This window comes from Nerophis ophidion, linkage group LG12 (assembly GCF_033978795.1).
Source record: "Nerophis ophidion isolate RoL-2023_Sa linkage group LG12, RoL_Noph_v1.0, whole genome shotgun sequence".
Lineage (NCBI taxonomy): Eukaryota > Metazoa > Chordata > Actinopteri > Syngnathiformes > Syngnathidae > Nerophis > Nerophis ophidion.
This window is the reverse complement of record NC_084622.1, coordinates 13390386-13414211: the sequence shown is the minus strand read 5'-3', so window position 1 is coordinate 13414211 and position 23826 is coordinate 13390386. Positions and strand designations below refer to the sequence as shown.

At 40.1% G+C, this 23826-nt stretch overlaps 1 protein-coding gene across 2 annotated transcripts in view; it reads left to right on the top strand.

Annotated features, from left to right (window-relative positions):
- The first annotated feature begins 10989 nt into the window (after window positions 1–10989).
- Window positions 10990–23826, top strand: part of wnt7bb (wingless-type MMTV integration site family, member 7Bb) — a 152666-nt gene continuing 139829 nt past the window's right edge. Inside the window, exon 1 of one of the 2 annotated variants that reach the window (XM_061916857.1) lies at window positions 10990–11447. In XM_061916857.1, coding sequence (XP_061772841.1) covers window positions 11374–11447 — 74 coding nt within the window. In that variant the 5' untranslated portion in view covers window positions 10990–11373. Of the gene's footprint in view, window positions 11448–20977; window positions 21142–23826 lie in introns of those variants that run through there. The other variant, XM_061916856.1, reaches the window with a different exon arrangement.

The window sequence follows — 23826 nt, the reverse complement described above, 5'->3', positions numbered from 1 at the left end:
CTACATGCCCCTAAAGCTGACCAACACGCCGGATTGTAGTCAGCTGGAGGCGTGTCTTAATGAAATTAAACAATGGATGTCCGCTAACTTTTTGCGACTCAACGCCAAAAAAACGGAAATGCTGATTATCGGTCCTGCTAGACACCGACCTCTTTTTAATGATACAACTCTAACATTTGACAACCAAACAATTAAACAAGGCGACATGGTAAAGAATCTGGGTGTTATCTTTGACCCAACTCTCTCCTTTGAGGCACACATTAAAAGCGTTACTAAAACGGCCTTCTTTCATCTCCGTAATATCGCTAAAATTCGCTCCGTTCTGTCCACTAAAGACGCTGAGATCATTATCCATGCGTTTGTTACGTCTCGCCTCGACTACTGTAACGTATTATTTTCGGGTCTCCCCATGTCTAGCATTAAAAGATTACAGTTGGTACAAAATGCGCCTGCTAGACTTTTGACAAGAACAAGAAAGTTTGATCACATTACGCCTGTACTGGCTCACCTGCACTGGCTTCCTGTGCACTTAAGATGTGACTTTAAGGTTTTACTACTTACGTATAAAATACTACACGGTCTAGCTCCATCCTATCTTGCCGATTGTATTGTACCATATGTCCCGGCAAGAAATCTGCGTTCAAAGGACTCCGGCTTATTAGTGATTCCCAAAGCCCCAAAAAAGTCTGTGGGCTATAGAGCGTTTTCATTTCGGGCTCCAGTACTCTGGAATGCCCTCCCGGTAAAAGTTCGAGATGCCACCTCAGTAGAAGCATTTAAGTCTCACCTTAAAACTCATTTGTATACTCTAGCCTTTAAATAGACTCCCTTTTTCGACCAGTTGATCTGCCGTTTCTTTTCTTTTCCTCCTATGTCCCACTCTCCCTTGTGGAGGGGGTCCGATCCGGTGGCCATGTACTGCTTGCCTGTGTATCGGCTGGGGACATCTCTGCGCTGCTGATCCGCCTCCGCTTGGGATGTTTTCCTGCTGGCTCCGCTGTGAACGGGACTCTCGCTGCTGTGTTGGATTCGCTTTGGACTGGACTCTTGCGACTGTTTTGGATCCATTATGGATTGAACTTTCACAGTATCATGTTAGACCCGCTCGACATCCATTGCTTTCCTCCTCTCGAAGGTTCTCATAGTCATCATTGTCACCGACGTCCCACTGGGTGTGAGTTTTCCTTGCCCTTATGTGGGCCTACCGAGGATGTCGTAGTGGTTTGTGCAGCCCTTTGAGACACTAGTGATTTAGGGCTATATAAGTAAACATTGATTGATTGATTGATTGATAAATGACAGAAGAAGAAAACAAGTGTGTGGCGCAGCATCCCTCCATCACTGCTTCTAATGAAGGGCCCGCACACAAGTGGCCCCACAGGACACGAGTGACCCCACGGGACACGAGTGGCCCTACGGGACACAATTGGCCCCCATGACCCCCTGCAGATAGTTCACCTCTGTAATTGTCCTTTAATGCAGCTGGCTACTCAGGCCTTTTCACGTGCACTTTTCACATGCACTTTTCACGTGCACTTTTCACATGCACTATTCACGTGCACTTTTCTTCCCTTGGAGAAAGGCGGAGCTTGAAAGCAGCGTGCCAACCTCCTGACATTTGGACCCGGGTGTTGTGGGCTGAAAAGAGTTTAGTCCTTGCCAGGCAGATGAGTAAAGAAGCCAGATTAGCAGGGAGGAGAAGAGGGAAGAAAAAAAAAAAAAACGACTACTTACTCAAATGACTCTTATTTTCTTTAAGGATACTTTTGAGGTGCACGTGGAAACCCAAAAATCATATCACTGACACCAGACTGCAAGCAGAACTTTGGCGTGCATGACAGCGGTTTGTGCCAAAATATTACAAACCCCGTTTCCATATGAGTTGGGAAATTGTGTTAGATGTAAATATAAACGCAATACAATGATTTGCAAATCATGTTCAACCCATATTCAGTTGAATATGCTACAAAGACAACATATTTGATGTTCAAACTCATAAACTTCATTTTTTTTTTTGGAAAATAATAATTAACTTATAAATTCATGGCTGCAACACGTGCCAAAGTAGTTGGGAAAGGGCATGTTCACCACTGTTACATCACCTTTTCTTTTAACAACACTCAATAAACGTTTGGGAACTGAGAAAACTAATTGTTGAAGCTTTGAAAGTGGAATTCTTTACCATTCTTGTTTTATGTAGAGCTTCAGTCATAAAATACGACAGCGTGGACCCCGGAGTAATGAATGCGCCACACATTTTTGATGGGAGACAGGTCCGGACTGCAGGCGGGCCAGGAAAGTACCCGCACTCATTTTTTACGAAGCCAATCTGTTGTAACACGTGCTGAATGTGGCTTGGCATTGTCTTGCTGAAATAAGCAGGGGCATCCATGAAAAAGACGGCGCTTAGATAGCAGCATATGTTGTTCCAAAACCTGTATGTACCTTTCAGCATTAATGGTGCCTTCACAGATGTGTAAGTTACCCATGCCTTGGGCACTAATGCACCCCCATACCATCACAGATCCTGGCTTTTGAACTTTGCGTCGATAACAATCTATATGGTTCGCTTCTCCTTTGGTCCGGATGATGCGATGTCGATTATTTCCAAAAATAATTTGAAATGTGGACGCGTCAGGCCACCAAACACTTTTCCACTTTGCATCAATCCATCTTAGATAATCTCGGACCCTGACAAGCAAGCAGCGTTTCTGGATGTTGTTGATAAATGGCTTTCGCTTTGCATAGTAGAGCTTTAACTTGCACTAACAGATAGCGACCAGCTGTATTTAGTGACAGTGGTTTTCTGAAGTGTTTCTGAGCCCATGTGGTGATATCCTTTAGAGATTGATGTCGGTTTTTGATACAATGCCGTCTGTGGGATCGAAGGTCACGGTCATTCAATGTTGGTTTCCGGCCATGCCGCTTATGTGGAGTGATTTCTCCAGATTCTCCGAACCTTTTGATGATATTATGGACCGTAGATGTTGAAATCCCTAAATTTCTTGCAATTGCACTTTGAGAAATGTTGTTCTTAAACTGTTTGCTCATGCAGTTGTGGACAAAAGGGTGTACCTCGCCCCATCCTTTCTTGTGAAAGACTGAGCATTTTTTGGGAAGCTGTTTTTATACCCAATCATGGCACCCACCTGTTCCCAATTAGCCTGCACACCTGTGGGATGTTCCAAATAAGTTTTTGAAGAGCATTCTTCAACTTTATCAGTGTGGTCTCACTATATGGCACATGTTTATGACAGTGTTGTTTGGTGTGGTTTCACTATATAGCACATGTTTATGACAGTGTTGTTTAGTGTGGTCTCACTATATGGCACATGTTTATGACATTGTTGTTTAGTGTGGTCTCACTATATGGCACATGTTTATGACAGTGTTGTTTAGTGTGGTCTCACTATATGGCACATGTTTATGACAGTGTTGTTTAGTGTGGTCTCACTATATGGCACATGTTTATGACAGTGTTGTTTAGTGTGGTCTCACTATATGGCACATGTTTATGACAGTATTGTTCAGTGTGGTCTCATTATATGGCACATGTTTATAATAATGTTGTTTAGTGTGGTCTCACTATATGGCACATGTTTATGACAGTGTTGTTTAGTGTGGTCTCACTATATCAATCAATCAATCAATGTTTACTTATATAGCCCTAAATCACTAGTGTCTCAAAGGGCTGTACAAACCACTACGACATCCTCGGTAGGCCCACATAAGGGCAAGGAAAACTCACACCCAGTGGGACGTCGGTGACAATAATGACTATGAGAACCTTAGAGAGGAGGAAAGCAATGGATGTCGAGCGGGTCTAACATGATACTGTGAAAGTTCAATCCACAATGGATCCAACACAGTCGCGAGAGTCCAGTCCAAAGCGGATCCAACACAGCAGCGAGAGTCCCGTTCACAGCGGAGCCAGCAGGAAACCATCCCAAGCGGAGGCGGATCAGCAGCGCAGAGATGTCCCCAGCCGATACACACGCAAGCAGTACATGGCCACCGGATCGGACCGGACCCCCTCCACAAGGGAGAGTGGGACATAGAAGAAAAAGAAAAGAAACGGCAGATCAACTGGTCTAAAAAGGGAGTCTATTTAAAGGCTAGAGTATACAAATGAGTTTTAAGGTGAGACTTAAATGTTTCTACTGAGGTGGCATCTCGAACTGTTACCGGGAGGGCATTCCAGAGTACTGGAGCCCGAACGGAAAACGCTCTATAGCCCGCAGACTTTTTTTGGGCTTTGGGAATCACTAACAAGCCGGAGTCCTTTGAACGCAGATTTCTTGCCGGGACATATGGTACAATACAATCGGCAAGATAGGATGGAGCTAGACCGTGTAGTATTTTATACGTAAGTAGTAAAACCTTAAAGTCACATCTTAAGTGCACAGGAAGCCAGTGCAGGTGAGCCAGTACAGGCGTAATGTGATCAAACTTTCTTGTTCTTGTCAAAAGTCTAGCAGGCGCATTTTGTACCAACTGTAATCTTTTAATGCTAGACATGGGGAGACCCGAAAATAATACGTTACAGTAGTCGAGGCGAGACGTAACAAACGCATGGATAATGATCTCAGCGTCTTTAGTGGACAGAATGGAGCGAATTTTAGCGATATTACGGAGATGAAAGAAGGCCGTTTTAGTAACGCTTTTAATGTGTGCCTCAAAGGAGAGAGTTGGGTCGAAGATAATACCCAGATTCTTTACCGTGTCGCCTTGTTTAATTGTTTGGTTGTCAAATGTTAGAGTTGTATTATTAAATAGAGTTCGGTGTCTAGCAGGACCGATAATCAGCATTTCCGTTTTTTTGGCGTTGAGTTGCAAAAAGTTAGCGGACATCCATTGTTTAATTTCATTAAGACACGCCTCCAGCTGACTACAATCCGGCGTGTTGGTCAGCTTTAGGGGCATGTAGAGTTGGGTGTCATCAGCATAACAGTGAAAGCTAACACCGTATTTGCGTATGATGTCACCTAGCGGCAGCATGTAGATGCTGAAGAGTGCAGGGCCAAGGACCGAACCCTGGGGAACTCCACACGTTACCTTAACGTAGTCCGAGGTCACATTGCTATGGGAGACACACTGCATCCTATCAGTAAGATAAGAGTTAAACCAAGACAGGGCTAAGTCTGACATACCAATTCGTGTTTTGATACGTTCTAATAAAATATTATGATCGACGGTATCGAAAGCAGCGCTAAGATCGAGGAGCAGCTACATAGATGACGCATCAGAATCCATCGTTAGCAATAGATCATTAGTCATTTTTGCGAGGGCTGTCTCCGTTGAGTGATTTGCCCTGAAACCGGATTGAAAGGTTTCACATAGATTGTTAGACGCTAAGTGTTCATTTAACTGCTCCGCAACAATCTTTTCAAGGATTTTTGAAATAAAGGGAAGGTGAGACACCGGTCGGTAGTTTACCATGAGGTCAGGATCGAGGTTAGGTCTTTTAAGAAGAGGATGAATAACCGCTTTTTTGAATGCTAGGGGAACAGTGCCCGAGGAGAGTGATAAGTTAGTAATATTTAGCACTGATGGACCTAATAATACAAAGAGCTCCTTGATCAGTTTCCCAGGAAGAGGGTCAAGTAAGCATGTTGTCTGTTTTATTCCATTTACACGTTGTAACAATTCCTCTAATGTTATTTCCTCAAAACGAGAGAAACTATTTTGGAGGGCAGTATCCGCCGTATATACAATCGTATCAGTGTTAATAGAACCCCGTTGTAGCTGGGACGCATTGTCTTTAATCTCCTTTCTAATGACTTCAATTTTCTTACTAAAGAATTGCATAAAGTCATCAGCTGAGTGGGTTGAGCTACTGGAAGGGGTCCCTTGTTGGGTTAGCGATGCTACCGTACTAAACAAAAATGTAGGATCGTTTTTATTACGGTGGATGAGATTTGAGTAATATTTAGCTTTAGCTAAGGTAAGCATGCGTTTATAAGTTATTAAACCATCACTCCATCCTTGATGGTGCACCTCAAGTTTAGTCGTGCGCCATTTGCGTTCCAGCTTTCTACATAATAATTTCTGAGCTCTAGTTTCTTCTGTAAACCACGGGGTGCGCTTTTTTGGAGCCTTTTTTAACTTTAGCGGTGCTATGTTATCAATGGTTTCGCGCAGGGTGTCGTTAAAGTTGTTAGTGAGGTTATCAATAGAGCCCACATACTTTGGGAATGGTGCCATTACCGAGGGCAGTAGGTCAGCAAGAGTTGTCGTTGTGGCTGTATTAATGTTGCGGCTGCTATAGCAGTTATTATTATTATTACTTTGACGAACATGCGTCTGAACCTCGAATTTTATAAGGTAATGATCGGACAATACTTTAGTATACGGGAGTATCGTAACTTTGGAGACGGGGATACCCCTGACAAGCACTAGGTCTATCGTATTACCGTTGCGATGCGTGGGTTCATTTATTATTTGTGTGAGACCACAGCTATCAATTATAGTCTGGAGCGCTACGCACGGTGGGTCCGATGGGGTATTCATATGGATATTAAAGTCCCCCATTATGATTATATTATCGGCGTGTGTCACTAGATCAGCAACGAACTCTGAGAATTAATTGATAAAGTCCGAATAGGGCCCTGGGGGGCGGTAGATAACAGCCAGGTGTAGAGGCAGCGGTGTGGCAGACTTCATAGTGAGCACCTCAAACGATTTATATTTATTATTTATGTTAGGACTAAGGTTAAAGTTTTCGTTGTATATTAGTGCGACCCCCCCAACCCCTTTTAAGCGGACGGGCAATATGCGCATGTGTAAAGTTAGGAGGACATGCCTCATTTAGCGCAAAAAAGTTGTTTGGTTTAAGCCAGGTTTCGCTGAGACCGATGACGTTAAGATTGTTGTCTCTGATAATATCATTAACTAACAACGTTTTGGGAGACAATGATCTTATGTTTAAAAAACCTATATTATAGGTAGTGGGATGTTTTAGGGAGTTTTTGATCAAATTATCCGTAGTAGCAATATTAATAATGTTGTGTTTATTATGCCCAGTGCATTTAGTATAGTTACGACCATATCTAGGAATTGATACGACAGGAATTTTCCGATTGTTTGATTGTTGCTTTGATAAACTGCACGCATCATGGTTAGCCACCTCAGTATCGGAGATTTTCCGATTGTTTGTTTGTTGCTTTGATAAACTGCACGCATCATAGTTAGCCACCTCAGTAAAACACATGTCCAACTCTGAAACACTCAAAGCAGAAAAAACTTGTTGTGATTTAACTGACTCCTTACCCAGACCAGTAGTCTCGCATCTTCCATTTAAATCCGGCTTCAGGATGGAGGGAAGTGGTGTTCTGTGGGGATTAGCCTTCTGCTTTGTTTTTAGCCCCGCTCGACATCCGCGTTTCCGATCACACCGCTGGCGTCTGCTCCGTAGACGGCCCCCGCTGCTACTATACTCCCCTGCTTCACAGGCCGCTGGATGTAGCCGCCGACGTATTCCCATGCTAGTTAGCATGTTTAGCACGCACGCGTCTATCAGTCCAAAACGGCCCGATATGTCCACATCCAGAAGTGTCTGGCGGTCGTACGTGATCACGGAGTGACCACGATGTGAGCCAGCCATAAAGTTTGAAGAATTGTCCGGTATTTCTGCCAAATGTTCCATCTTTAGCAGGAGCTCCTCGAGGTTGCAGCCCGTCCGGGCGCCGCCATCTTGGAAAATATGGCACATGTTTATGACAGTGTTGTTTAGTGTCGTCTCACTATATGGCACATGTTTATGACAGTGTTGTTTAGTGTGGTTTCACTATATGGCACATGTTTATGACAGTGTTGTTTAGTGGGGTCTCACTATATGGCACATTTTTATGAGAGTGTTGTTTAGAGTGGTCTCACTATATGGCACGTGTTTATGACAGTGTTGTTTAGTGTGGTCTCACTATATGGCACATGTTTATGACAGTGTTGTTTAGTGTGGTTTCACTATATGGTAAATGTTTATGACAGTGTTGTTTAGTGGGGTCTCACTATATGGCACATTTTTATGAGAGTGTTGTTTAGTGTGGTCTCACTATATGGCACGTGTTTATGACAGTGTTGTTTAGTGTGGTCTCACTATTTGGCACATGTTTATGACAGTGTTGTTTAGTGTGGTCTCACTATATGGCACATGTTTATGACAGTGTTGTTTAGTGTGGTCTCACTATTTGGCACATGTTTATGACAGTGTTGTTTAGTGGGGTCTCACTATTTGGCACATGTTTATGACAGAGTTGTTTAGTGGGGTCTCACTATATGGCACATGTTTATGACAATGTTGTTTAGTGTGGTCTCACTATTTGGCACATGTTTATAGCAGTGTTGTTTAATGTGGTCTCAGTATATGGCATATATTTATGACAGTGTTGTTTAGTGTGGTCTCACTATATGGCACATGTTTATGACAGTGTTGTTTAGTGCGGTTTCACTATATGGCACATGTTTATGACAGTGTTGTTTAGTGGGGTCTCACTATATGGCACATGTTTATGACAGTGTTGTTTAGTGGGGTCTCACTATATGGCACATTTTTATGAGAGTGTTGTTTAGTGTGGTCTCACTATATGGCACGTGTTTATGACAGTGTTGTTTAGTGTGGTCTCACTATTTGGCACATGTTTATGACAGTGTTGTTTAGTGGGGTCTCACTATATGGCACATTTTTATGAGAGTGTTGTTTAGTGTGGTCTCACTATATGGCACATGTTTATGACAATGTTGTTTAGTGTGGTCTCACTATTTGGCACATGTTTATAGCAGTGTTGTTTAATGTGGTCTCAGTATATGGCATATATTTATGACAGTTTTGTTTAGTGTGGTCTCACTATTTGGCACATGTTTATGACAGTGTTGTTTAGTGGGGTCTCACTATATGGCACATTTTTATGAGAGTGTTGTTTAGTGTGGTCTCACTATATGGCACATGTTTATGACAATGTTGTTTAGTGTGGTCTCACTATTTGGCGCATGTTTATAGCAGTGTTGTTTAATGTGGTCTCAGTATATGGCATATATTTATGACAGTGTTGTTTAGTGTGGTCTCACTATATGGCACATGTTTATGACAGTGTTGTTTAGTGCGGTTTCACTATATGGCACATGTTTATGACAGTGTTGTTTAGTGCGGTTTCACTATATGGCACATGTTTATGACCGTGTTGTTTAGTGGGGTCTCACTATATGGTACATTTTTATGAGAGTGTTGTTTAGTGTGGTCTCACTATATGGCACATGTTTATGACAATGTTGTTTAGTGTGGTCTCACTATTTGGCACATGTTTATAGCAGTGTTGTTTAATGTGGTCTCAGTATATGGCATATATTTATGACAGTGTTGTTTAGTGTCGTCTCACTATTAGGCACATGTTTATGACAGTGTTGTTTAGTGTGGATTCACTATATGGCACGTTTATGACAGTGTTGTTTAGTGTGGTCTCACTATATGGCACTTGTTTATGACAGTGTTGTTTAGTGTGTTCTCACTATATGGCACATGTTTATGACAGTGTTGTTTAGTGTGCTCCCACTATTTGGCACATGTTTATAGCAGTGTTGTTTAATGTGGTCTCAGTATATGGCATATATTTATGACGGTGTTGTTTAGTGTGGTCTCACTATATGGCACATGTTTATGACAGTGTTGTTTAGTGTGGTCTCACTATATGGCACATGTTTATGACAGTGTTGTTTAGTGTGGTCTCACTATATGGCACATGTTTGTGACAGTGTTGTTGAGTGTGGTCTCACTATATGGCACATGTTTTTGACAATGTTGTTTACTGTGGTTTCACTATATGGCACATGTTTATGACAATGTTGTTTAGTGTGGATTCACTACATGGCACATATTTATGACAATGTTGTTTAGTGTGGTTTCACTATATGGCACATATTTATGACAGTGTTGTTTAGTGTGGTCTCACTATATGGTACATGTTTATGACAGTGTTGTTTAGTGTGGTCTCACTATATGGCACATAATTATGACAGTGTCGTTTAGTGTGGTTTCACTATATGGCACATGTTTATGACAGTTTTGTTTAGTGTGGTCTCACTATATGGCACATGTTTATGACAGTGTTGTTTAGTGTGGTTTCACTATATGGCACATGTTTATGACAGTGTTGTTTAGTGTGGTCTCACTATATGGCACATGTTTATGACAGTGTTGTTTAGTGTGGTCTCACTATATGGCACATGTTTATGACAGTGTTGCTTATACCCTTTCTTGGTGTTTAATGAATACTTAAGCCTCCTACGCTACTCTGCCTCAAAGTTGGTGATTATAGTGGTACGTTTAATGAATACTTAAGCCTCCTACGCTACTGTGCCTCAAAGTTGGTGATTATGGTGGTACTTAATGAATACTTAGGCCGACTATGCTATTGTGAAGTACTTAACACGTGTGCCCACTGAGGTTTGGATTTTAATGTGACTGTAATACACTTTTCTGCCACCAGAGAGAGTCTCTCTCTCACACACACACACACACACACACACACACACACACACACACACACACACACACACACACACACACACACACACAACTTAGTGCACGTGTGCTCCAAAAGTCAGCCACAATGAAGCCGAGAAGACGGGAAGTTTAAAAAAAAAAAATTAATTTAAATTTATGAAGCCTGCGCATAATTTATCGGCCACCCTCGTGACTTGTGACGTGACGGACACGTCCTCCACGACTTCTCCTACATTTTGACGCCAGTCGTGCAGTAGTAGTATTATTACTATTAGTCATTATTACAATTAGTCACGCAGCGTGTGTGTGTGTGTGTGTGTGACATTCCACTGTTGGGGCGTGCTGGCGTGCTGGAGCCCACGCAGGGCAGCCACAGACGCTCTCAAGTTGCAAGACGACACGTTTATAAAAGGCCTCTAGTGCTGTTTAAAAGACAACATCATCGCCGCCTAAGCCCGGCCCCACTCTCTGCAGAGTCACGCGTGGAGGAGGAGGAGGAGGAGGAGGAGGAGTGGGCGTGTCCCAACTATCTTACCTGTGCGAGACTCTTACCTGCGCGGCTGCGATAGAAAGGCGCTTAAAAGTGCCGTTTTTTTCGTTTTATCCCCCACAACGGGATTCCTAATTAGGCGGAAAAAGGGCGGAACTTCCCCCAAAGCTGCTTTAGTCCCCCACTCAACGTGGACGCCGGCCAGCATCTCACCTGCACGCACGCCCCGCGCCATGGACTGCAGCCTGGGGAAGGTTCCACGGGTTCCACGGGAGCTCGGCGCAGCAGGAGAGAGTCGCCGCCATGCGTGTGCGTGGAAGGGTTAGTTAGCAGGTTAGTGAGCGAGTGATCCCGCAGTGCATGGCCCACGCACGGAGTGGCGACGACCATGCACAAGCCCCTCCGGACCTGCACCCTGTACCGCGTGTTCCTGTGCGTGGGCATCCTCTACCTCAGACTCGGGTGAGTTGACCTTCACACACGCTGCGACGTTTTCCGGCCGTGTTCCGCCCCGTGGGAGCACGTGATGCGCGTAATGATGAGTGCACACTTGTTATACCTGCAGACACGCATACCTGGGGCTTTTTTTTTTTTTTTTGAAAGTCCACAAGAGAGTTGTATTTCTACATTCCATTGGCCCAGACTTGGTTTTTACCTGTTTTCCCCTCATCCCGCCCTCCGTGGAACACCAAGGAAAACGCTGGTAATGTGGACCGTGGTGAGAAGTACACGAACGAGTACTCCGAGGACACGAGTATTGCAGTAAATACTTCCCATCCATTGTCCACAGAAAAAACTTGGGTGGGCCCCCCTGGGGGGGACACATTGACTTGTCAATGTAGACCAGACCTGGGCAAAATATGGCCCGGGGGGCCCATTTTTTTTTTTAGGCCTTTTAAAGGGGACCATTATCACAATTTCAGAAGGGTTAAAACCAATAAAAATTAGTTCCTAGTGGCTTATTTTATTTTTCGAAGTTTTTTTCAAAATTTTACCCGAAATATCACGAAAAAAGGCCTTAAAGTGCCTAATTTTTGCTGTCTGTAAATCCACCCGTCCATTTTCCTGTGACGTCACATAGTGACGCCAATACAAACAAACATGGCGGATAGCACAGCAAAATATAGCGACGTTAGCTCGGATTCCGACTCGGATTGTAACGGCTTAAGCGATTCAACAGATTACGCATGTATTGAAGAAGAAACTGAAGCTATTGAGCAAATAGCTATTGAAGCTGTTCGGCGATCGCCTTCTAACCAACAATTGCATCTTTTGACCACTGGAGCAACTTAAATCCGTTGATTGGTAAGTGTTTGTTTGACATTAAATGTGGCTGGATGCAAATATAGCTACAAATGTACATACAGCTAGCCTAAATAGCATGATAGCATTGATTAGCTTGCAGTCATGCCGTGACAAAATATGTCTGATTAGCACATAAGTCAATAACATCAACAAAACTCACCTTTGTGATTTCGTTGACTTTATTGTTGGAAATGCATCTGCTTTGAGTGTCGCAGGATATCCACACATTTTAGCCATTTCTGCTATGTTAGCACCGATTAGCATGCCGTGCTAATCGATGCACACTCCACGTAAGACAACTTGAATCCGTACTCGATCGTGTTGTTACAGCCTCCGACGAGGCATGATGTCTCCAAGGTACGGAAAACAGTCGAAAAAACGGAAAATAACAGAGCTGATTTGACTTGTTTGTGTAATGTGTTTGAGAAAATGGTGGATTTTAGAGTTCGCAAATCGGTTACATAAACATATGGTCTTTTTCCTGCAACATCAAGGTATATATTGACGCTTACATAGGTTTGGTGATAATTTTCCCCTTTAACATCAAAAGTGTTTTTGTCATGATGATGTGCAGTGATGTTTTTAAGTTTTGACCTGTAGAAAGTATTTTAATGGTTGAAATCTGCACTTTTGGGGTGTTATAAGATTCATTGCAGTAATCTAGGTCACAGCAGTCCAGAGCAGGAACAAAGCAGAGTGGGCGGGGTTTGTTTACAGAGCAGCCAGCCCCAAACACCTGTGTCAGGAGCAGATGCGAAGGCAGATTTATACAACAAATTTCTGTATGAAAGTGATAATAAATTATATCTAGGTGTTTATTACATTCATATTTGCTGTTTGTTGCATTTTTGCTTAATTGTAAAAGATACACAACTATGGAGGAGCTGGTCTGAGAAGTAAAAGATGTTAATATTCAGTGTTTTATTATTCATAGGTAATATTGTAAATCTCACGTAAAAGAGGAGCGATCGTCATATGTTATTATTCAGTGTTTTATTGTTCATAGTTAATATTGTTAATCCTTCGTAAAAAAGGAGCGATGTTCATATGTTGTTAGTATTCAGTGTTTTATTGTTCATAGTTAATATTGTTAATCCTTCGTAAAAGAGGAGCGATGTTCGTATGTTGTCGATAGTCAGTGTTTTATTGTTCATAGTTAATATTGTTAATCCTACGTAAAAGAGGAGCAATGTTCATATGTTGTGGATATTCAGTGTTTTATTGTTCATTGTTAATATTGTTAATCCTATGTAAAAGAGGAGCGATGTTCATATGTTGTTAATATTCAGTGTTTTATTGTTCATAGTTCATATTGTAAATCCTACGTAAAAGAGGAGCGATGTTTATATGTTGTTAATATTCAGTGTTTTAATGTTTATAGTTGATATTGCTAATCCCACGTAAAAGAGGAGCAATGCTCAAATGTTGTCAATATTCAGTGTTTTATTGTTCATAGTTAATATTGTTAATCCTACGTAAAAGAGGAGCAATGTTCATATGTTGTGGATATTCAGTGTTTTATTGTTCATTGTTAATATTGTTAATCCTATGTAAAAGAGGAGTGATGTTCATATGTTGTTAATATTCAGTGTTTTATTGTTCATAGTTCATATTGTAAATCCTACGTAAAAGAGGAGCGATGTTCATATGTTGTTAATATTCAGTGTTTTAATGTTTATAGTTGATATTGTTAATCCCACTTAAAAGAGGAGCAATGCTCAAATGTTGTCAATATTCAGTGTTTTATTGTTCATAGTTAATATTGTATATCCCACGTAAAAGAGGAGCGCTGTTTTTATGTTGTTAATATTCAGCGTTTTCTTGTTCATAGGTAATATTGTAAATCCCAAGTAGAAGAGGAGTGATGTTCATAAATTGTTAATATTCAGTGTTTTCTTGTTCATAGTAAATATTGTTAATTCCATGTAAAAGAGGAGCGATCCTCATATGTTATTATTCAGTGTTTTATTGTTCATAGGTAATATTGTAAATCAAACGTAAAAGAGGAGCGATGTTCATATGTTGTTAATGTTCAGTGTTTTATTGTTCATAGGTAATATTGTAAATCCCACGTAAAAGAGGAGCGATGTTCATATGTTGTTAATATTCAGTGTTTTATTGTTCATAGTTAATATTTTAAAACCCACGTAAAAGAGGAGCGATGTTCATGTGTTGTTGATATTCAGTGTTTTATTGTTCATAGTTAATATTTGTATTGTTAATCCCACTGTCTTTATTTTCATCAACATTTTGGGTGTCCCATTCGGTAAAAAACTGTAAAAAAGTTTGGAGATGGTCTCTCCAAACTTTTTTAGAACTCTATGGGACATTGTGACTTTTGGTATTAGTGATCCTGAAAAAAGAGACCCAAGCTCTACATGCTATAACAGCAGATTTTACATCAAATGTTTATATATCATTTATACACATTGGCCCCCCCCAGACACATGTTTCTCTCAATGTGGCCCCCGAGTCAAAAAATACTTCCCCAGCTCTGGTGTTTAACAACAAATACATGACTATAAATATCAGGTTCTCACTAGTATTTAAAATCAGGTGGAGGTTGTTAACCCTAACCCTAACCCCTAACCCTAACCACTAGAACTAACGTCCTAAGACAGGGACTCTCAAACTCTGGCACACACAGGCTCCATAGAGGTACACCAAAAAAATATAAAAAAATGAAATAAAATCATTATTTTCCTATATTCAAACACAGTGTTACTGTTCGAACTATGTACAATGTTAGAATGGCCATACATATGACATAGTTGTTGAATTAGACCTCTGCTACTGTGTTGAAATGCACTGTTTTTTAGTCACTACTTTTTCGGTCGAAAACATACAATATTAGCTAAAATGCTAGCATTGAAGGTTAGCATGCTAACATTAGCATGATGACATAGGACAAGCTAGCGTACTTCTAAGACGGCACCGAGTATTATAATGCACTATTTTTTTTTAGGTGTAAACATACAACATTAGCTTAAAGGCTAGCATTAAAAGTTAGCACGATGGCATAGGACAAGCTAGTTTATTTCTAAGATGTCGCCAAGTATTGAAATGCACTATTTTTTAGGTGAAAAGTTTGTGTTATGAATGGGCGTCACTTGGAGTTCCGGCCAGTCCTCGGTTGTCATACACTTCTCCGCCACTTGTGGCAGTGATGCCAATATTAAACAAACAAAATAAGTCTTGTGCTAAAGCCACTTCTCAAGCGCAGAAAATATGACTAAAGTGGTGAAGCGATATATTTGCTTAGAGTTCATTTGTCTAATCAGTCTGACCGTAGCCTGAGGTTTACGTGTCAAATAAATGATAATATCTGTGATTAACACATGCTTTCAAATCATTTGATAAGGTTGTAAGTTGTAAGTAGGTTAATTATGATTATTAAATACCAATACAATCAGTAGTGAATCAGATTAAGATGAATTAATTAATTAATTACCAAATTTTCTGGACTAAAAGGCGCACTTAAAATCCTTTTTTTCCTTTCAAAACTCGACAGTGCGCCTTATAACCTGGTGCGCCTAATGTAAGGAATAGATTTGGTTATGCTTACCCGGCTCGAAGCAATTTTATTTGGTACATGTTGTAATAACAAGTGTGACCAGTAGATGGCAGCCCAACATAAGAGATAAGTGTGGACTGAAATAGGATGGCAATATGTCTCAAGTAAACAACACCAACATTGTATATGTTCCATTGAAAATATAGAACATAACACACGGCACTCAAAAATCTATCAACACATTTTAGTAGGACTTTGGTGTCAGGCTTGCCCCTGACAGTTTGTTTGTGTTTAGTTTTTTCCTCTGTGTGTGTAGTATTTCCTGTCAGCGCTCTTATTTTGTCTGTTTCCTGTGTTTCTCCCTGAGCGCTGTTTCCCCTCAGCTGTGGCTGATTGGCACCTGGCCACACCTGGTGCCAATCAGCCCGCTCCTATTTTAACCTGCCTTCCCGTCTAGTCTGTGCTGGATTATTGTCATGTCGATGGCACTTCCGTGTCGTTGCTACCTGTCGTATTGTGTCGTGTCATGTCGTTCGTGTCAATGCAGCGTTGCGGTAAGCTATATTTGGTAGCGGTTTGTAGCTTACTGTCTTTTGTTCCCTGCTTCCAAGTTTGTTTGTTCATAGCCAAGTTTGTTATCCGCCTCGTGCGCGCTTTTTGTTGTAACCCTTTGTTTGGTTTTGTTTTAATGTTTAAATTAAAACCATGTTTTCTCACTCAATGCCTGCCTCCTTCTCTGCATCTTGGGGTTTGTCAGCAACTAACTCTGACATTTGGTAAGCTATGAAGCCACACCGCTTGATGTGCTTCATTATAGGAGTATTATTATGGTGTGTGAATAAGGTAAGACATATAATCTGGCGTTTTGTTTTGCAATATTATGCAAAAAAAAAAACATTTTCTTACCTTCTTGTACCTGCTGATCTGTATTTGGGATCTGCATAAGTCCTAAAAATGTGCGCATGTCCGCCTTTGTAGTGGATAATCTTCTTTTTCTCTATCTTCTTGTTATGTGACTTTCATCCTGCACTAATGCCATTTCTAATATAAAGTAGTGTAAGGTTCTTACTTATATCTGTCAGTAAACTCGCCATGAAAGCACTAAAACATACCGGTGTAGTGAGTGTACATTATTCACCAAAGGAACTTTAGTTATTAGAGAGATCTGGTCACGGAACACGTTTTCGGGTGTCCCGTGACCAGGGATGCTGCTCCGTTATGGATTAAGTAAAGTCTGAATGTCATTAAAACAGTTACCGCCATCTTTTGACACTTCTTCCACTACCGTCCTTGCACGCTATACCGCTACGACAAAGACAAAGCTGTCCAAGTGGCGGCACGTAAATAAGACTGTCAGAATGTGACTTGAAGATGATGTGTAAAACATCATCTATGCAACATTTTAAGCAAAGACCCAGCATTATGTTATGTAGACCACAAGGAAGTAAGTCGTTTACGTTTAGAAAATAATCATAATAATAATATGACTCCTTTAATGCGCCTTATAATTCGGTGCGCCCTATGGTCTGGAAAATATAAAATATTTGAGGGGCCAGTGGCCCCTTTGTAGTGAAACATTTGGGCCCCGAGGTCAAGAAGTGCCGCACATTTCAGTCATAGTCATACATGCCAACCCTCACGGATTTTCCGGGAGACTCCAGAAATTCAGCGCCTCTCCCGAAAACCTCCCGGGACAAATTTTCTCCCGCAATTCACGCAGAGCTGGAGGCCACGCCCCCTCCAGCTCCATGCAGACCTGAGTGAGGACAGCCTGTTTTCACGTCCACTTTCCCACAAAATAAACAGCATGTCTGCCCAACGACGTTATAACTGTAGAACGATCGAGGGCGAGTTCTTGGTTTCTTATGTGGGTTTATTGTTAGCGCGAGTTCTTGGTTTCTTATGTGGGTTTATTGTTAGGCAGTTTCATCAACGTCCTCCCAGCGCGGCAACAACACACAACAACAGCAGTCACGTTTTCGTCTACTGTGAAGCAGTTCGTCTGCCGCAAACAGCAATGTTGTGACACTCTTAAACACCACAATACTGCCATCTACTGTACATGCATATGGTTATAAAAAAATAGTGACAGAAAATAGAACAAGGATGGACAATTCAACCCTTAAGTCAACAATGGGTAGATGCGTGTTATGTGTGTGTATATGTGTAAATAAATGAACACTGAAATTCAAGTATTTCTTTTATGTATATATATATATATATAACTAGAATTCACTGAAAGTCAAGTATTTCTTATATATATATATGAAATACTTGACTTGGTGAATATGCTCCTCCCCTCGTAACCACGCCCCGCCCCCTACCACGGCCCCACTCCTTACCCTCCACCTCGCGATATCGGATGTCTCAAGGTTGGCAAGTATGGTCATAGTTCAGTTTGTAAGCACACTTTTGCTTTATTTTGCAAAAATAAAAAAAATAAAAACAATAAAAATACACCGGTTGTGCTTGAAATACTTATATTATACTACATTAGGGAATAGGCTCCAGCAACCCCCCGTCACCCCCAAAGGGACAAAGCGGTAGAAAACGGATGGAGGGATGCATGGAATCGTGCTCAGTTTACAATCTTACTCATATTGTGTTCACCATACAGTTAGTAGTAGAACTCCACAGTGTGTGAGTGTGGTTGTGTGTGTGTGTGTGTGTGTGTGTGTGTGTTTTCTTTTACAACAATTTTGAGTTTTGTCAGGTATAATCACGACTCTTCTCATAAAATTGCCAACATTTTAAGCTTTTCTTGTAAAATTGCGACTGTTATTGTGTAAAATTTCTACTTTTAATCATAACATTGCACAAATGTTCAGTTTTACTTTTAGAAATTTGGACTTGTTGTTTGGTCTTCCCTACAAGTCTTCCCATAAAATTGTGACTTTTGTCGAGTAAAATTACGACTCTTTTCATAAAATTGCCAACATTTGAAGCTTCTCTTGTAAAATTGTAACTGATATTGTGTAAAATTCCAACTTTTATCATAATATTGCACAAACTTTCAGTTTGTCTTGTAAACTTTTGACTTGCATTGAGTAAAATGACAACTTTTATAAGAAAACTGCCAAAATTCCAAGTTTGTCTTGTGAAATTGTGACCTTTTTCAACAACATTTTTTATATTTGCATAGTGTGTAAAATGATCACTTTTGTCATTATTTTGCCAAGTAAAATTCAGATTATTATTATAATATATATTACAACCACTTTTTTCATGAAATTGCCAACAGTTTAAGCTTTTGTTGTAAAATTGCGACTGTTGGGTAAAACTTTTATCATAAAATTGCACAAATGTTCAGTTGGTTTTTTTTAAAATACTTGGACTTGCGTTGAGTAAAATTACGACTTTTATTATGACACTGCCAACATTCAAATTTTTTCTTGTGAAGTTGAGACCTCTTTTTGTGAAATTCCAACTAATTTATCATAACAAGCTGTGTTATATTTGCATTGTATATATATATTATTAATGTTCTAAATACACATCTTTATATATCTAGAAAGGGTGGTAGACATTATTTGGAGGTCTCAAGAAGGTAGGAAGTACAAGAAAGTGTGTGTGTGTGTGTGTGTGTGTGTGTGTGTGTGTGTGCGTGTGTGTGTGTGTGTGTGTGTGTGTGTGTGTGGTGCTTCGCTGTGTTTACTAAGCCCAGCCATTTAGCTCATTCCTTCCATCCCCTTTTTACTCTCACTAAATCTTTCATTGTACCCTCTTCATTTACGGCGACTGGAGCCTGCAGGTGTTGACTGACAGCCCCGTAGCAACACAACCGCACACACACACACACACACACACACACACACACACACACACACACACACACACACGTCTGAGTGTGCTATGTATCTTTTATTTTATTTTATTTGTAATTATTATTATTTTTTGTATTTAATTATTTTTATTTTATTTTATTTTATTAATGTATTTATTATTTTTTATTTTATTTATTTTATTAATTGTTTTATTTAATTAATTATTTTTTTAAATTATTTTATTTTTATTTGTTTGAGTCCTCTACATCAGTGGTTCTCAACCTTTTTTCAGTGATGTACCCCCTGTAAACATTTTTTTAATTCAAGTACCGCCTAATCAGATAAAAGCATCTTTGGTTGAAAAAAAAAAGAGATAACGTCTCTGATTTATTAAATTGTGTAACAGTGCAAACATATTGCTCATTTGTAGTGGTCTTCTTTGGACTATTTGGAAAAAAAGATATAGAAATAACAAAAAACTTGTTGACAAATAAACAAGTGATTCAATTATAAATAAAGATTTCTACACATAGATATAATCATCAACTTAAAGTGCCCTCTTTGGGGATTGTAATAGAGATCCATCTGGATTCATCAACTTCATTATAAACATTTCTTCACAAAAAAAGAAATCTTTAACATCAATATTTATGGAACATGTCCACAAAAAATCGAGCTGTCAACACTGAATATTGCATTGTTGTATTTCTATTCACAGTTTATGAACCTACATTAATATTTTTTGAAGTATTATTCAATAAATATTTTTTATAAATGATTTTTGCTATTTTTATAATATTTTTAAACGTACCCTTGGCATACCTTCAAGTACCTCCATTTGAGAACCACTGCTCTATATCTTGACAAGAGTGCACTAATACTACAATAATCACAATGCAAGACCCCTTTGAAGACCGAGTCAGTGTGGGATATTCCAGTGTCCTGGTACTATAAGAATATTTGCCTTATTCCAGTCCAAAGCTTGCATATAACACCAACTTGTGGACTCATCCTGCCAAAAAAAATGTGCTGATCCCCCCCCCCAGTACTTATTTTTTTTGCACTGTGATGACTGTTTGTTGATATTCGGAGGGGAGGCGGCGGGTGATGATGAATGAAACCCGGGATCGGTGCCCCCTCCTCCCCGCCTCCCCTATTGTCGAAGTGGGCGGACTGCAGTCGTCGTCTCCGGCCGCCCAATGGCAGCGCAGCCACTTCTCCTGCTGCCATGCGCGGTCCCTGAACGCAGCACCACTATCACGGAGCGCTGCAGCGGAGACATGTCAGAGCCCAGCCCGGCCCCGGCCCCGCACACACGGCCACGGCACCTCGGAGCGGCGTAGACCAGACGCGGAGGGACTCGTTTGGAACTAAAAGGAACTTTTAATTTTTTTTTTTTTTTTGGGGGGGGAGGTGTGGGGGGGGGGGGCTGGTGGTGGAGAAAGTGTACGTTTTCTCCATCTGGCCTTATCCCGCACCTCCATGTCATCATGATCCTCTTCTCGTCGCGCAGCGTCTTGCTGTCAGTCTACTACCCGCAGATCTTCCTCATCCTCACCAGCGGCAGCTACCTGTAAGTCCCTCAATTACCTGTACTACCTGTGAGTCCCGCCAATTAACTCTACTACCTGTGCGTCCCCGCCAATTAACTCTACTACCTGTGCGTCCCCGCCAATTAACTCTACTACCTGTGCGTCCCGCCAATTAACTCTACTACCTGTGCGTCCCCGCCAATTAGTCCATTAGCGCCAAACGCTGCGTGCGCACTTTCTCAGTCATCTTTCCTTCTCTGTTTAACTTCAGAGCAAAAAGGTGACATGCGCACGAAAAGTGAGTTCTAGTTTTTTTACAATCAGGCCGCGCCAAGGACACCTAAACGCACTCATCTAAAACCACGATTTGAGCACCTGGTGACGTATAAAAAGTCATGATTGGAGCATTACAAACACGGTTAGGGTTAAGACTGAAAGTACCACCATAATGACAACATTAAAATAATGTAGTAGACCTAAGTATTCATCAAGTTCCACCATAATGACAACATTAAAATAGAGTAGTGTAGTAGACCTAAGTATTCATTAAGTACCACCGTAATGACAACATTAAATATAGTAGTGTTGTAGACCTAAGTATTCATTAAATACCACCGTAATGACATTAAAATACAGTAGTGTAGTAGACCTAAGTATCATTAAGTACCGCCAGAATGACCAAAATTAACAACAGTATCTTTGTACTTAAAATTATTCGTTAAGTACCACCATCATCATTATTATTATAATTATTATTACTTTGATTTATTACGAACACGGTTAGGGTTAAGACTGAAAGTACCACCATAATGACAACAATAAATACAGTAGTGTAGTAGACCTAAGTATTCAGTAAGTACCACCATAATGACAACAATAAATACAGTAGTGTAGTAGACCTAAGTATTCATTAAGTACCACCATAATGACAGCATTAAAATACAGTAGCGTAGTAGTCCTAAGTATTCATCAAGTACCACCATAATGACAACATTAAAACACGGTAGTATAGTAGACCTAAGTATTCATTAAGTACCACCATAATGAAAATATTAAAATACAGTAGTGTAGTAGACTTAAGTATTAATTAAGTACCACCATAATGACAACATTAAAATACAGTAGTGTAGTAAACCTAAGTATTCATTAAATACCACCATCATGACAACATTAAAATACAATAGTGTAGCAGACCTAAGTATCATTAAGTACCACCGGAATGACCAACATTAACAACAATAGCATAGTAGTCGGAAGCATTTCTTAAGTACCACCATCATTATTATTATTATAATTATTATTACTTTGAACTGTTTTATACTTACATTTTTTATCCTGTAAAGCGTCTTTGAGTTCTCTGAAATGCGCTATACCAAATAAAAAGTATTATTATTATTATTATTATTATAATGACAACATTAAAATACAGTAGTGTAGTAGACGCAAGTATTCATTAAGTACCACCAGAACGACAACATTAAAATACAATAGTGTTACAGTTTGAACAGTAACACTGTGTTTGAGTATTTTAATCTAAGTGGCATACCACTAGATGGCGCCTGTGTGGCTAGTGAGTGATATTGTCATGGCAACCTGCAGGAAATGCCAGAGACAGCTGAAGGCACCTATTCCCATTTAAAACTGCTCTTTTTTTAATTGCATTTTTACAAAGAATTGGACTTATATTGATCAAAAAAAGGGGTATGAGAAATACGCGTGTTGAGCTGCGGTTTTGAACACTTGAGTGTCTGACAGGTCGCTTCTAGAATACGTGCATAAACTCTCGTTGCACATCATTTAATGACCATTTAGCAGCAGATTTTGTCGAAGGTTTGAATAGCGGTGCAAAGTGAACATCACCACCCTGAATGAAGCCTGCTGATGATTGTCTGTAACGGTGAACAAGTCGGTGTGTTCAAACATTATTATTATTATCATCAAGCATGGATGTTTAAAATGAACTGTTTCACAGACAGAAACAAATAGTAAAAGTACTTGTTTTCCCCCATTATGATGTCAAAGATGTATGAAGTGGCTGGAATATAAAGACAATATAACATGCATCCATAAACCTGGATGCATATGCAAAAGTGCAAAAATTGCTTTTTTGTATCCTGCACTACAACAAAATAATGCAACACAATTATTTTCTTATCTGTACTGTAAAGTTCAAATTTGAATGACAATAAAAAGGAAAAGTTTGCCTATATATTATGGTTGTTTCCGTGCATTCCCCGAACACACGCCATTTATTTCTATAAACCGTATTTTTCTGATTATAAGTCGCAGTTTTTTTCATAGTTTGGCCGGGGTTGCGACTTATACTCCGGAGCGAATTATGTGCGAAATTATTAACACATTACCGTAAAATATCAAATAATATTTCAAGGAAGAAGATTTCATGGGATTAATCGATTAGGAGTGACAGATTGTTTGGTAAACGTATAGCATGTTCTATATGTTATAGTTATTTAAATGACTCTTACCATAATATGTAACCTTAACTTCTTCTCAATTGGTTATTTATGCGTCATATAACGTACGTGTTGTTCACTATTCTTTATTTACTTAAAATTAAATTTCCCCCAAAAATACGACTTATACTCCAGTGCGACTTATATATGTTTATTTCCTTCTTAAATATGCATTTTCGGCCAGTGCGATTTATAATCCGAAAAATACAGTTCACTATCCATCCATCCATCCATCCATCCATCCATCCATCC